Raw genomic sequence first — 15089 nt, forward strand, 5'->3', positions numbered from 1 at the left:
TTTTGAGTAGATTTTTCTGGAATTAAAGAGGAATATTAATTAAATTGCACTATTCTCAATGACATATGGAGTCATTAGTGTGTGTGTGTGTGTGTGTGTGTGTGTGTGTGTGTATATGTGTATGTGTATATATATATATATATATATATATATATATATATATATAGCAGTTATTTCAGGTAACTTGCTATGTGTTATACTGCATGCTGTACTTAGTTTTATCAGTTCAATTTAACCTTTCATGTAATTTAACTTGGACTACGGTATAGTGTCCCCTTTAGGTGTATGTAGGCACAATATACATTATATTGTTTAAGATGTGTACTCTGTGCATTTACAGAATTAATCAGTCTTTTAATTGATAAATCATAAGCCTGTACTCAAACTGGAACAATGTATATGTATATATTTTTATTATATTAAAATAATGGTTTTATACTGTTTGCAGTGTGATGTTTTCCTGAAATTCATTTAACTGTAAAATGCATACTTTGTTTATTGCACTCAGATATGCCTAAACCTCCTAAGGAAGATATTTACATTTTGCCTGATGAATACAAATACTCGGGACGGAGCAAACGTTCTCTCATAAATTCTCAAAAGAACAAGCCTTTAAACGTGGAGACTCTTGTTGTTGTTGACAAGAAAATGATGCAAAATCACGGTCATGAAAACATCACTACTTACGTGCTAACAATACTCAATATGGTACGATTGCTATTCTTTCAGATGAGACATCTTTTGGGTAAATCATTTTTACACTGTCTTCCTGTTGTACTTTGCCATAATTCATATGTAACATTGGAGTATTATGGATGGACGTGCTTTTTTTATTAGTTGACAGGTAAATCAAATGGCTATGTACTGTATGATCTACATATATGTTGTGGTGTAGCAAAGTTGTGTATATACCTTTTATATTATAGAGAATACATTGTATTAAAAATTATCTACTAACTTGGACACAGTGCATTAAAGATGTTGAGTTGTGGTACAGTATGTTATTGTTCCATTAACAGTATGCTTCATTATGACTTATGGAGAATTGTACCGCATTTTAGAGACTTCTGATGGAGTAATTTACCATTACATTCTGGGGACATCCAGACTGGGAAATCTGGGGTGTGTGGAAGACTGGGAGATGTGGCAGCACAATTGTGTTTTTGTGGCCCCCTCCCACACTGTACAATGTATTCATAACCTTGTACAGAAGGGCCCAGCGCCACAATAACCTGGTTCAATGTAAATCTCACAGTTAAGCCTCCAGACCACCCACTTCACTGTGGAAATATGCGACATATGGGAGACAGGCCTACTGTATCGGGAGTTTAGGAGAGCCCCTACCCTCCTGAAATTTGCTTAGACAGTAAATGTAATTGGATCATTCCCGCAGATCTAGACGATGATTTTTTCACCAAAAGAGATTGGGTAAAGGATGGACTCTGTATTTGTTTTATTCATTATTACATAGATTAGGATAGTGGCTCTGCCAAACTGTCTAAGAGGTCTATTTACTAAGCCTTAGATGGAGATAAAGTGGACGGAGATAAATGACCAGCCAATCCGCTCCTAACTACCATGTCACAGGCTAGGTTTGAAAAATGACATGAGCCGATTGGCTGGTACTTAGTAAATAGACCCCTAAATCAGTTCCTGTATCACAGTCGCTTTTTATAGCTCCCAACATTTAAAATTCCCAGATTGGGTAGAGTCTGATAAGGGGGTGTGAACACTGCACATTAAGGGTGTATGTATGACACATCAGATGTGGCATCTGATGTGCCCCAAATCCCTGTCCTAAAATCACCTTTGAATTGGTGCGTGCACTAGCAGGTGTTGCAAATGGCTACCAACCCACAGGATGGCAAGATATTCCCCTCACACCTGGGTTGTAGCGCAGTCACGAATGGACTGTAGTGCATCAAGTGATCTAACACTGACAAAGTATAAAATAAAATAGCTCCAGTGTAATGTAGTTTTACAGTGACTGCAAATATAGTATTTCCAACACTCATCTGGTAGACAGGATACGTTCTTGAGACCAGAATACAGTATTATCACCATGAAGAGTCTTAACACGCACACACATATGCACACAAAGTCTTGCTTATTAAGTTATACTGCATGCTGATTATGAGATATTTTCAATCTGTTACATAATCTACTATTTAAAGGTTCATGTGACCCAGTGATATTGTTCAGATGACATTGTAATGAAACTAAGGATGCAAGAAAATATACTGTATTGATTTTCCCTTTAATTGTAGGCTATATTAGGGTTAATAAACAACACAAACTGTTTTCTTCCTTCCCGAATTTAATTTCTATGTCTACCCAGCAATCAATTATAAAACAATTTATTTTATTCAGACAATGTTGTTTTACAAGGATCGCAATACTGTTAATTTTTTTTTTTTTTTTTGTAGGTTTCTGCATTGTTCAAAGATGGAACAATAGGGGGAAACATTAACATTGTCATTGTTGGTCTAATTCTACTGGAAGACGAGCAGGTAAAGTTGACACTAAAGATAAGTGAGTGTAAGATGTCATCTAACATGTTTCTTTCCAAATTTGATTAGACTGCAATATAGAAAAAAAACCGAACAAACAAAAATTAAGATTTTTGAGGGAGTACATATGATGCCTCTTAAATACTAACACAAAGCTACTAAGCGGTAATTCAGAAGTTTTCAAATAAAAATAAATAGTTTGTGTTGACCTGAGAGAAAATGTTGATTAAGTTTCATGAATTTGAATATGTTGGTTCACAGGGTTGGGAAGTTTGGGCGACACAACATTTGAGTTCAGCTTTAATTGTCCTACTGCACTTAAAAATTAGCGATTTACATAATTTATAGTTCATCTTTAATTAGTGTGGCAGTATGATCAGGGATTGTGCTGTGAAACATGTGTGATACACCTACAGTAAATGCTGCCTTTTGGGGGGACTACAGGCAGAGATCAGTGTGTGTCATGGGGGCCTAGTCCACCCCCTGCATGTGGCAGGGTGGGCTACTAAGTTCTGTGAAAGAACAGCACTTGTGAAAATTGTGGCGCCCAGCCATGACAGGCCAGTGAGCTGGAGTATGAGTAGGCCAGAAAGTGCCTTACTGAAGCCCGTGAGTTACCTGCAGTTAAGTAGGTCAGAATGTGAGTCTCTGTAAGTTTATGTGATAGAGACTTCACAGACTAGCTGCCAAGCAAACTACAATTCTAAAAAAATCAGAAAAAATTCTAAAACTTTGGACTTTTATGTAAAATACTCTTCCTGCAAAATAGATAACTGTTCTGTCCTAATGCTAAGTTTAAAGCAGAGCACAGCTTTCCATTTTCTATTATGATTGTGAACTGATCTTGTGACACGTCCACTCATGTTAGGGTTACCACCTTTTTCAATTACATATTCCTGGACAGTGGCGTCGCCAGTGGTGAGGCCAAACCACACTTTGTTTGCTTTTAAACCACCTCATGCTACTTTATATGTCTCTGACCCATTCATGCCCCTTTAGTTGCCGGCTCAGAATCAGAGCCCCTTTGTGTGTCAACCCAGATTCCCCTCATGTCCCTTAATGTGCTGCCAAGATCCTCTTTATGCCCCTTTATGTGCCAGTCTAGATCCCCCTTGTGCCTCTTTATGTGCCATCCCAAATGCTTTCATGCTTCTTTACGTGACAGCCCAGATCCTGCTTGTTTACCGTAATGTGCCAGACTAAAACCTGATCCTGCCCTTTAATGAGGCAGCCCAGAACCCACTCTTGCTCCTTTGTGTCAGCCCAGAGACCACTATTGCATACCCTCCAACATTTTACACACAAAAATCAATACAAATTAGAAAAGGGGTGTGGGTATGGATAAAGGGGGCGTGGCCACGACCCTTTTTCTATACTTCCAATGGAAGTTTGGAGAGCCAAAAATCGGTACAGACCATAAAAAAATAGGTACTGTACCTATTAAAAAGGTACAGTTGGAGGGTATGCTATTGTTTTTTTATATTCCTCAGAGACCACCATATGCCCTCATTATATACCCTATGCCTTATTGTGACTGTCACTTGACTGTTGTCTGAGGTCCTCTTCAGGACAGCAGATGGACCGCCTGTGTTTCAGCTGTTAGACTCAGCTCAGCAGCATTTTGCTTGCTGTAAACTGTCTCACTCTCCAATTATTATTTTTAAAAACAGAAAGCGGGCAGAAATCTTAATTAGGCGCCAGTGAAATGAACTCTGTGCTTGGGACAGGCAGTAGGCAGGTTAAGGGAGGCCAGGAGGTGTGGGATGGAGCCAGGAATTGGCGGGATAGAGCAGGGGTGAGATGACCTGGAGCCAGGGGGAGGCGGGACAGAGCAGAAGAGAGGCAGGACAGAGCCAAGGAAAGACGGGATAGAGCAAAGGAGGTCTGCGGCTGGTGATTTCCAGACACTTACCCGTCTTGTATTGCTAGCCCTCCTGACTCCAGGCATATGTCCTATCTTACTGACTGTCCACAGCAATCCTGGATGGATGGTAATCCTAAAGCTGGGTACACACTAGATGACGTGTACCCAGCGATGGGAGCAGGCTTCGGTAAGTGCATACGTACTTGCCGATGCTGCCAGCGACGATTGATGGTGCTGGGGGCTGAACGCGGGCTGTGCTACATTCTGCAGAATGGCCTTTGCTGGCAATATTGCACGATGGACATGCATGCACTGCTGACGGGCTAAATATCCATTATACCGTTGTTTCTCTGACGTCCTAAGTGGATGCTGGGACTCCGTAAGGACCATGGGGAATAGCGGCTCCGCAGGAGACTGGGCACAACTAAAGAAAGCTTTAGGACTACCTGGTGTGCACTGGCTCCTCCCACTATGACCCTCCTCCAGACCTCAGTTAGAATCTTGTGCCCGGCTGAGCTGGATGCACACTAGGGGCTCTCCTGAGCTCCTAGAAAGAAAGTATATTTAGGTTTTTTATTTTACAGTGAGATCTGCTGGCAACAGACTCACTGCAGCGAGGGACTAAGGGGAGAAGAAGCGAACGTACCTAACAGGTGGTAGTTTGGGCTTCTTAGGCTACTGGACACCATTAGCTCCAGAGGGATCGACCGCAGGACCCAACCTTGGTGTTCGTTCCCGGAGCCGCGCCGCCGGCCCCCTTACAGAGCCAGAAGCAAGAAGTGTTCCGGAAAATCGGCGGCAGAAGACTTCTGTCTTCAACAAGGTAGCGCACAGCACTGCAGCTGTGCGCCATTGCTCCTCATGCACACCTTACACTCCGGTCACTGATGGGTGCAGGGTGCTGGGGGGGGGGGGGGGGGCACTGAGGGCAATATAAGACACCTTGGCTAGCAAATCATCACAATATATAGTCCCAGGGCTATATATGTGATAAATTACCCCTGCCAGAATCCATAAAAAAGCGGGAGAAAAGTCAGCCGAAAAAGGGGCGGGGCTATCTCCCTCAGCACACTGGCGCAATTTTTTCTTCACAGTGCAGCTGGAAGACAGCTCCCCAGGCTCTCCCCTGTAGTTTTCAGGCTCAAAGGGTTAAAAAGAGAGGGGGGGCACTAAATTTAGGCGCAATATATGTATACAAGCAGCTATTGGGGGGAAAATCACTCAGTTATAGTGTTAATCCCTGCATTATATAGCGCTCTGGTGTGTGCTGGCATACTCTCTCTCTGTCTCCCCAAAGGACTTTGTGGGGTCCTGTCCTCAGTCAGAGCATTCCCTGTGTGTGTGCGGTGTGTCGGTACGGCTGTGTCGACATGTTATATGAGGAAGGTTACGTGGAGGCGGAGCAGAGGCCGATAAATGGGATGTCGCCCCCTGTGGGGCCGACACCAGAGTGGATGGATAGGTGGAAGGTATTAACCGACAATGTCAACTCCTTACATAAAAGGCTGGATGACGTAACAGCTGTGGGACAGCCGGCTTCTCAGCCCGCGCCTGCCCAGGCGTCTCAAAAGCCATCAGGGGCTCAAAAAACGCCCGTTACCTCAGATGGCAGACACAGATGTCGACACGGAGTCTTACTCCAGTGTCGACGAGGTTGATATATATACACAATCCACTAAAAACATCCGTTACATGATCTCGGCAATGAAAAATGTGTTACACATTTCTGACATGAACCCAAGTACCACATAAAAGGGGTTTTATTTTTGGGGAGAAAAAGCAGCCAGTGTTTTGTTCCCCCATCAGATGAATGAATGAAGTGTGTAAAGAAGCGTGGGTTCCCCCGATAAGAAACTGGTATTTTCTAAAAAGTTACTGATGGCGTACCCTTTCCCGCCAGAGGATAGGTCACGTTGGGAGATATCCCCTAGGGGTGGATAAGGCGCTCACACGTTTGTCAAAAAAGGTGGCACTGCCGTCTTAGGATACGGCCACCTTGAAAGAGCCTGCTGATAAAAAGCAGGAGGCTATCCTGAAGTCTGTATATACACACTCAGGTTCTATACTGAGACCTGCAATTGCCTCAGCATAAATAGTGCTGCTGCAGCGTGGTCTGATACCCTGTCAGATAATATTAATACCCTAGACAGGGATAATATTTTGCTAACATAGAACATATTAAAGACGTCGTCTTATATATGAAGGATGCACAGAGGGATATTTGCCGGCTGGCATCCAGAATTAATGCAATGTCCAGAGGGTATTAGAAACCCGGCAGTGGACAGGTGATGCTGCCTTAAAAAGGCACATGGAGATTCTGCTTTATAAGGGTGAGGAATTGTTTGGGGATGGTCTCTGGGACCTCGTATCCACAGCAACAGCTGGGAAGAAATTTTTTTACCTCAGGTTTCCTCACAGCCTAAGAAAGCACTGTATTTTCAGGTACAGTTTTTTCGGCTTCAGAAAAGCAAGCGGGTCAAAGGCGCTTCCTTTCTGCACAGAGGCAAGGGAAGAAGGAAAAAGCTGCACCAGACAGCCAGTTCCCAGGATCAAAAATCTTCCCCCGCTTCCTCTGAGTCCACCGCATGACGCTGGGGCTCCACAGGTGGAGACAGGTGCGGTGGGGGCGCTTCTCGGGAACTTCAGGGACCAGTGGGCTTGCCCACAGGTGGATCCCTAGGTTCTGCAAGTAGTATCACAGGGATACAGGCTGGAGTTCGAGGTGACTCCCCCTCGCCGTTACCTCACATCAGCCTTGCCTACTGCCCTCGGAGAAAGGTAGTACTGGCGGCAATTCACAAGCTGTACTTCCAGCAGGTGAAATCAAGGTACCCCTCCTTCAACAAGGCCGGGGTTACTATTCCAAAATGTTGTGGTACCGAAACCAGACGGTTCGGTGAGATCCATTCTAAAATTGAAATCCTTGAACACTTATATACGAAGGTTCAAGTTCAAAATGGAATCGCTCAGGGCGATTATTGCAAGCCTGGAGAATTTCATGGTATCACTGGACATCAAGGATGCTTACCTGCATGTCCCTATTTACCCTCTTCACCAGGAGTACCTCAAAATTGTGGTACAGGATTGTCATTACCAAATCCAGACGTTGCCGTTGGTCTGTCCCCGGGAAACCGAGGTATTTACCAAGGTAATGGCCGAAATAATTATCCTGTACTTGGACGATCTCCTTATAAAGGCGAGGTCCAGGGAGCAGTTGTTCGTCGGAGTAGCACTATCTCGGAAAGTGCTACAACAGCACGGCTGGTTTCTGAATATTCCAAAGTCGCAGCTGGTTCCTACGACGCGTCTACTGTTCCTGGGTATGGTTCTGGACACAGAACAGGATAAAAAGGGTTTCTCCCGGAGGAGAAGTCCAAGGAGTTGTCGTCTCTAGACGGAGACCTCCTAATACAAATACAGGTGTCGGTGCATCAATGCACGCGAGCCCTGGGAAAGATGGTAGCTTCTTACGAAGAAATTCCATTCGCCAGGTCCCATGCAAGGATCTTCCAGTGGGACAAGTGGTCCGGGTCGCATCTTCAGATGCATCGGCGGATAACCCTGTCTCCAAGGGCCAGGGTGTCGCGGTTGTGGTGGCTGCAGAGTGCTCATCTTCTAGGGGGCCGCAGATTCGGCATACAGGACTGGGTCCTGGTGACCACGGATGCCAGCCTTCGAGGCTGGGGGGCACTCACACAGGGAAGAAACTTCCAAGGCTATGGAAAAGTCAGGAGACTTCCCTACACATAAATATTCTGGGACTAAGGGCCATTTACAATGCCCTAAGTCAGGCTAGACCCCTGCTTCAACACCGGCCGGTGCTGATCCAGTCAGACAACATCACGGCGGTCGCTCATGTAAACCGACAGGGCGGCACAAGAAGCAGGATGGCGATGGCAGAAGCCACAAGGATTCTCCGATGGGCGGAAAATCATGTGTTAGCGCTGTCAGCAGTGTTCATTCCCGGAGTGGACAACTGAGAAGCAGACTTTCTCAGAAGACACGACCTCCACCCGGGAGAGTGGGGACTTCATCCAGAAGTCTTCCAAAATGATTGTACACCGTTGGGAAAGGCCACAGGTGGACATAATGGCGTCCCGCCTCAACAAACAGCTACAAAGATATTGCGCCAGGTCAAGGGACCCTCAGGCGATAGCTGTGGACGCTCTGGTAACACCGTGGGTGTACCAGTCGGTGTATGTGTTCCCTTCTCTGCCTCTCTTACGCAGGGTAATGAGAATAATAAGAAGGAGAGGAGTAAGAACTATACTCATTGTTCCGGGCCAAGAAGAGCTTGGTACCCAGAACTCCAAGAAATGATCTCAGAGGACCCATGGCCTCTGCCGCTCAGACAGGACCTGCTGCAGCAGGGGGCCTGTCTGTTCCAAGATGTACCGCGGCTGCGTTTGACGGCCTGGCGGTTGAACGCCGGATCCTGAAGGAAAAGGGCATTCCGGAAGAAGTTATCCCTACGCTATTTAAAGCTAGGACAGAAGTGAACGCAAACCATTATCACCGCATATGGCGGAAATATGTTGCGTGCTGTGAGGCCAGGAAGGCCCATAAGGAGAAATTTCAGCTAGGTCGATTTCTGCACTTCCTAGAGTCAGAAGGTGACTATGAGCCTAAAATTGGGTTCCATTAAGGTCCAGATTTCGGCTCTGTCGATTTTCTTCCAAAACAGAACTGGCTTCACTGCCTGAAGTTCAGACTTTTGTTAAGGGAGTGCTGCATAGTCAGCCCCCGTTTGTGCCTCAAGTGGCACCGTGGGATCTCAACGTGGTGTTGGATTTCCTGAAGTCGCATTGGGTTGAGCCACTTAAATCCGTGGAGCTACAATACCTCACGTGGAAAGTGGTCATGCTGTGGGCCTTGGCGTCGGCCAGGCGTGTATCAGAATTGGCGGCTTTGTCATACAAAAGCCTTTATCTGTATTTTATATGGATAAGGCGGAATTGAGGACTCGTTCCCAATTCCTTCCTAAGGTGGTATCAGTTTTTCATGTGAACCAACCTATTGTGGTGCCTGCGGCTACTTGGGACTTGGAGGATTCCAAGTTACTGGACGTAGTCAGGGCCCTGAAAAGTAAATGTTTCCCGGACGGCTGGAGTCAGGAAAACTGACTCGCTATTTATCCTGTATGCACCCAACAAGCTGGGTGCTCCTGCTTCTAAGCAGACTATTGCTCGCGGGATCTGTAGCACGATTCAACTTGCACATGCTGCGGCTGGACTGCCGCACCCTAAATCTGTAAAAGCCCATTCCACGAGGAAAGTGGGCTCTTCTTGGGCAGCTGCCCGAGGGGTCTCGGCTTTACAACTTTGCCGAGCTGTTACTTGGTCGGGTTCAAACATTTTTGCAAGAGTCTACAAGTTTGATACCCTGGCTGAGGAGGACCTAGAGTTTGCTCATTCGGTGCAGCAGAGTCATTCGCACTCTCCCGCCCGTTTGGGAGCTTTGGTATAATCCCCATGGTCCTTACGGAGTCCCAGCATCCACTTAGGACGTCAGAGAAAATAAGATTTTATTCACCGGTAAATCTATTTCTCGTAGTCCGTAGTGGATGCTGGGCGCCCATCCCAAGTGCGGATTGTCTGCAATACTTGTTTATAGTTATTGCTTAACTAAAGGGTTATTGTTGAGCCATCTGTTGAGAGGCTCAGTTATATTTTATACTGTTAACTGGGTATAGTATCACGAGTTATACGGTGTGATTGGTGTGGCTGGTATGAGTCTTACCCGGGATTCAAAATCCTTCCTTATTGTGTCAGCTCTTCCGGGCACAGTATCCTAACTGAGGTCTGGAGGAGGGTCATAGTGGGAGGAGCCAGTGCACACCAGGTAGTCCTAAAGCTTTCTTTAGTTGTGCCCAGTCTCCTGCGGAGCCGCTATTCCCCATGGTCCTTACGGAGTCCCAGCATCCACTACGGACTACGAGAAATAGATTTACAGGTGAGTAAAATCTTATTTTTACTACGTATAATGTTAGTTATGCGTCACAAAAAAGAAACACTGTTCTAGATTAAAAAATCAAGGAAAAGACAACTTACATATGTATCACATTTAAACTATCCTTCTGGCCATACATACCAAGGGGGCCTCATTCATCATTGCTGCATTGCCACCAAACAGCCCCTCTCAGCGCGTCGGGTCCTTTGAGAGACTGCTCACAACAGGCAATCTTTTTGCATCTTTTGGCAAAACAATTGTCAATCAAGTAAAAGCCTTGTAAACCAAAAATCGAATTTTACAAATATTAAATATATAAATGTATAAACTTCAATGTACGACATCATGACTATATTAGAAAGGAAGAAGCTATGATGCGGACAGAATAAAATGTAACATTTCATTACTCTTAACTTTAGAACTAATTTAATAAATTATTGGACCCGAATGAGACAAAATAATTCTTTACTTACAAAAACTCTTTTTGCATGGTCATCTCAGTTTGCCAGAAAATAATATGCGTCTGTCACCCTCCCTAATGACTCGCCTCAGTGGACGTTAGAGGGTGGGAAGGATGGCTCTGCCCAGATGTGCGTGTGCTTCAGTCAGGGAGGAGTTAGTCATGTCTGAATAACTTACACAAATCTTAATATTGTTAATGTAAATTTTTAAAGTGCAAATCATATAGTTCAAAACTGTAGTATTCTCATTAAATTCTATCTGGCTGCTTGTATATAGTGTAAATACTGTGTGTAGTACATAATACATACTGTACAGAAGAGAGTACAGTAAACATACTTGAACATATAATTGTCTGTATCAGAGAATTAGAATGTGAACGGCTTGGTACCAGGTGCAGGGAGACTATTATCCCTGTAAGTAGATTCTTTATTACTATCAGAACTGTGATTAACACACACACACACACACACACACACACACACACACACACACACACACAGACACACACACAGACACACACTAACTATAATATGCTCAGATGTGTATACAACGTGCTTTTAGCCTCTTGTGTAAAAAATGTGTGCATTACATACATACTGTACATACATAATTGGCTAGCTCTAAAACTGTACAATTTTTTATTGAAATTAAGATAGTAAGGGAATCCAAGAATTTTGCTAGCATATTTATTTTTTCTGTAAACTGTCGCAGTACATTGTCAGTTTCTATTAATGTCTCTGTCATTTTCACAACATTCTTTTGATATACTAAATTTAAAAAGTGCTTACAGCTGTCAGACTAATGGACCCTACACACTGCGTGATCTGCCGCCGAGCTGCCAGACGGCGGGGACGGGCGACCCGGCGGCCGGGGGGGTAGTTCCTTCAGTCCCCCCGTCACCCGGCTCCATAGCAGTGCAGGCAAATATGGACGAGATCGTCCATATTGGCCTGCATGCACAAGCGACGGGGCACCATCGATAAACGAGCGCGGGGCCGCGCATCATTCATCGCTGGTGCATCCACACTGAAAGATATGAATGGTATCTCGTTCATTAATGAACAAGATCGTTCATATCTTTCACTCATATCGCCCAGTGTGTAGGGCCTATAATGCTGTAACATTATTTAAACCTGCAATTACATTGTAACTTGTATCCTTGTACATAAAACATTTACAAATATAGAAACATTCCCATACCTGGACATACAAAGAGATATTGACATTGAATTTATTGTTACCTGGTTTTAAAATGATTATTATCTTATACTGCCCTCTCATGAATGACATTAGGCTACAATGGCCCTTCCTGTCACAGTCCAAAGTAAAGGGGGGTACTCACTTAGCGATCGCTGCTTAAATTCTAAGCAATCTGAATAGATTGCTAAGATTTTAAGTAGCGAACACTCCGTGTGTACCCCCTCACAGCGACAGCGATGCGCAGCCCCGCGCATCGCTATCGCTGGTGCTAGATTGGCCTGCATGCAGGCCAATCTAGCAGGTCGCTCACTTCACCCACTGGGTGAAATGAGCTCCCCCCGCACGCTCAGCACACATCGCGCTGTGCTGAGCGGGGGGAGAGATGTGTGCTGAGCGGTTCGCTCAGCACACATCTCTCCCTAGATCTGCCCGTGAATACGGGCCTTAATGCAAACAGACAGCCACAACTTCTTATACTATTCACAGCAGCACTTGTAAGGGATGTACTATCAATGGGATGGTTCAATACAAAGGTTAGCAGTCATAGTTGACGTACACTATGTTGACATGCATAATGTTGACACTGGAATGTTGACATTTATGGTGTCGACCAGGTGAAAATGTCAACATCTTACAATGATATTTGGATAATATCAACATGGACTGACTGTTGATATATGAAATGTTGGCATATTGAAAATAACGTTAGGGTTATGTAGGGGAATCCAATTAGCAGCGATATTGCTGCTGCTGAGAAAAAATGGGGGTGTGTGAATATTTTTATTGTAGCACTGATTTTTTTCACCACTATCCAATCAAATTGTGCAAAAAAAACAACACTTTTTTCCCCCCACGAAAATACATAGGGTCCACGAAAAGCCACGTATTATTTTCACAGCACTTATGGAAAAAATAGTCACTTAACGGGGATTTGTATTTGCCTGCCTCAGGCATGTGAAACCAATCCCCGACAAGCGCCGGCTGTAAATAATTTGTACTGTGGCTAGTTTTCACAAAATGTTTCTGTTTACATGATTTTCAGAGACCAATAAGTTTAATACTTATTATGATGGAACATCTGCAGTTGTTCTTAATGTTTTAACTTGCCTTTTGTTGATAATTCATGTAATCAATACACCAAAATTTGGCTTGAAGTTACAAAATGATCAAATGTAATTAAAACAACATACTGCAGCTCGGAAGGCCCGTGTCATGAAAATGGAAATACAAGATTGTCTCTTCATGTTACATATATCTTTTCCCTTTCATTGATTACATGCTTTCCTTTTTGTATCAATAGTTTGTTTATATTCAGTTGTACCTGCATTCAAGTGTCTGTACATGGAATTCAATAGAATAGTTCCTGTAAATCTATTTATTAAATGTACTGGTTAGTCATTACTCTGAACAACAGGGCACCTAGGATTGTAGACTCATGAGAAGTCTCTATTTTTAATACGTTGTAACTAGATTTACAATTAACTCAGCACTGTTTGCAAGGTCAGACAGTTTTGCTATTTATTTTTAACTTTTACATTTTTATTTCATGTTCAGACAGCCAGGGATTCTGAGTAAATTTAATTATCTTCCTTCTAATTTTTTAACTACATAAACTCTGGCCCACTTCCAGAAGTCAAGCTAATAGTATCTTTTGATCAGACACCTGTGTTAACTTTAATTAATGCAATTTTCTCTAAAATCACTCAGTGAAGAATGTATGGTATGCTTCTAGCGGAGAAGAAAACTGTTTTAACTATGCAGCAGAAGTGTTTCTCTCCCTGTACAGAATTAGATTTTTACTGTTGTATTACATTGCTATTGTTAGGCTGGGCATGACAGGCACAATTGAAAATATAATTAGAGGTCCTCACTGCTGAAATTAAGTTCATGCAACCAGATAACTACTGAAGCCATAAGGTTAAATGTTCACAGACTGAGCATTTTATTCATGACACAAAATTCTGATGTTCTCTCGAACATTAGAAACCCTGTGGAAATTAACATATGACCAACTATAAGTAATTACTTGCCAAGGACTATTTGTTCAAGTATTATAATTTAATTTAAGCACTAAATATAAGAAATATATAACTATAGGTGATTAAGGTTGTTTCCATATATAATCAGTGCATAATAAGTTAGCAGAGTAGTACAGGTTGAGTATCTCATATCCGAATATTCCGAAATACAGACTTTTTTGAGTGAGAGTAAGATAGTGAAATCTTTGTTTTTTGATAGCTCAATGTACCCGAACTTTGTTTAATACACAAAATTATTAATAATATTGTATTAAATGACCTTCAGGCTGTGTATATAAGGTGTATATGAAACATAAATGAATTGTGTGAATGTAGACACACTTTGTTTAATGCATAAAGTTATAAAAAATATTGGGTAAAATGACCTTCAGGCTGTGTGTATAAGGTGTATATGTAACATAAATGCATTCTGTGCTTAGACTTGGGTCCCATCGCCATGATATCTCATTATGGTATGCAATTATTCCAAAATACGGAAAAATCCGATATCCAAAATACCTCTGGTCCCAAGCATTTTGGATAAGGGATACTCAACCTGTAGTTTATTGGCTATTAGTTTGGTGGAGTAGTATACTGTTCACACTGGTGAATGAGTATATAATCAGTGACTAGAAATACATTGAGATTCAAAAAGGTACAGGAATTACCACTGATTTTGTAATATTAATTTTACTGGCTGCAAACCTGCAAATTATTGTAGGACAATACAATGTATTCTATTAAATGTTACATATGTATGTGTATTTTTCATACTGTTGCATTCATAATAAAATATTCCCTGCCAAATTCATCTTCCATTTTACATTGTGCAAAAAAAACTAAAGTTAATAGTTTTTGTCTATTATAGCCTGGACTTGTTATAAACCATCATGCTGACCACACATTGAGCAGTTTCTGCCAGTGGCAGTCCGGGCTGATGGGAAAAGATGGCAGTCGTCATGATCATGCCATTCTGCTCACTGGTTTGGACATATGTTCCTGGAAGAATGAACCTTGTGATACGTTGGGTAAGAGAATACCTCTCTTCTTTGAAATAATAATTATATTAACAGTTTAAGGGGTACA

At 42.9% G+C, this 15089-nt stretch overlaps 1 protein-coding gene across 2 annotated transcripts in view; it reads left to right on the forward strand.

Annotated features, from left to right (window-relative positions):
• Positions 1 to 15089, forward strand: part of ADAMTS16 (ADAM metallopeptidase with thrombospondin type 1 motif 16) — a 922431-nt gene that overhangs the window by 365909 nt on the left and 541433 nt on the right. For both annotated transcript variants that reach the window (XM_063922811.1, XM_063922812.1), the window contains 3 exons: positions 509 to 708; positions 2427 to 2510; positions 14872 to 15031. In XM_063922811.1, coding sequence (XP_063778881.1) covers positions 509 to 708; positions 2427 to 2510; positions 14872 to 15031 — 444 coding nt within the window. The remainder of the gene's footprint in view (positions 1 to 508; positions 709 to 2426; positions 2511 to 14871; positions 15032 to 15089) is intronic.

This window comes from Pseudophryne corroboree, chromosome 5 (genome assembly GCF_028390025.1).
Source record: "Pseudophryne corroboree isolate aPseCor3 chromosome 5, aPseCor3.hap2, whole genome shotgun sequence".
Classification (NCBI taxonomy): domain Eukaryota; kingdom Metazoa; phylum Chordata; class Amphibia; order Anura; family Myobatrachidae; genus Pseudophryne; species Pseudophryne corroboree.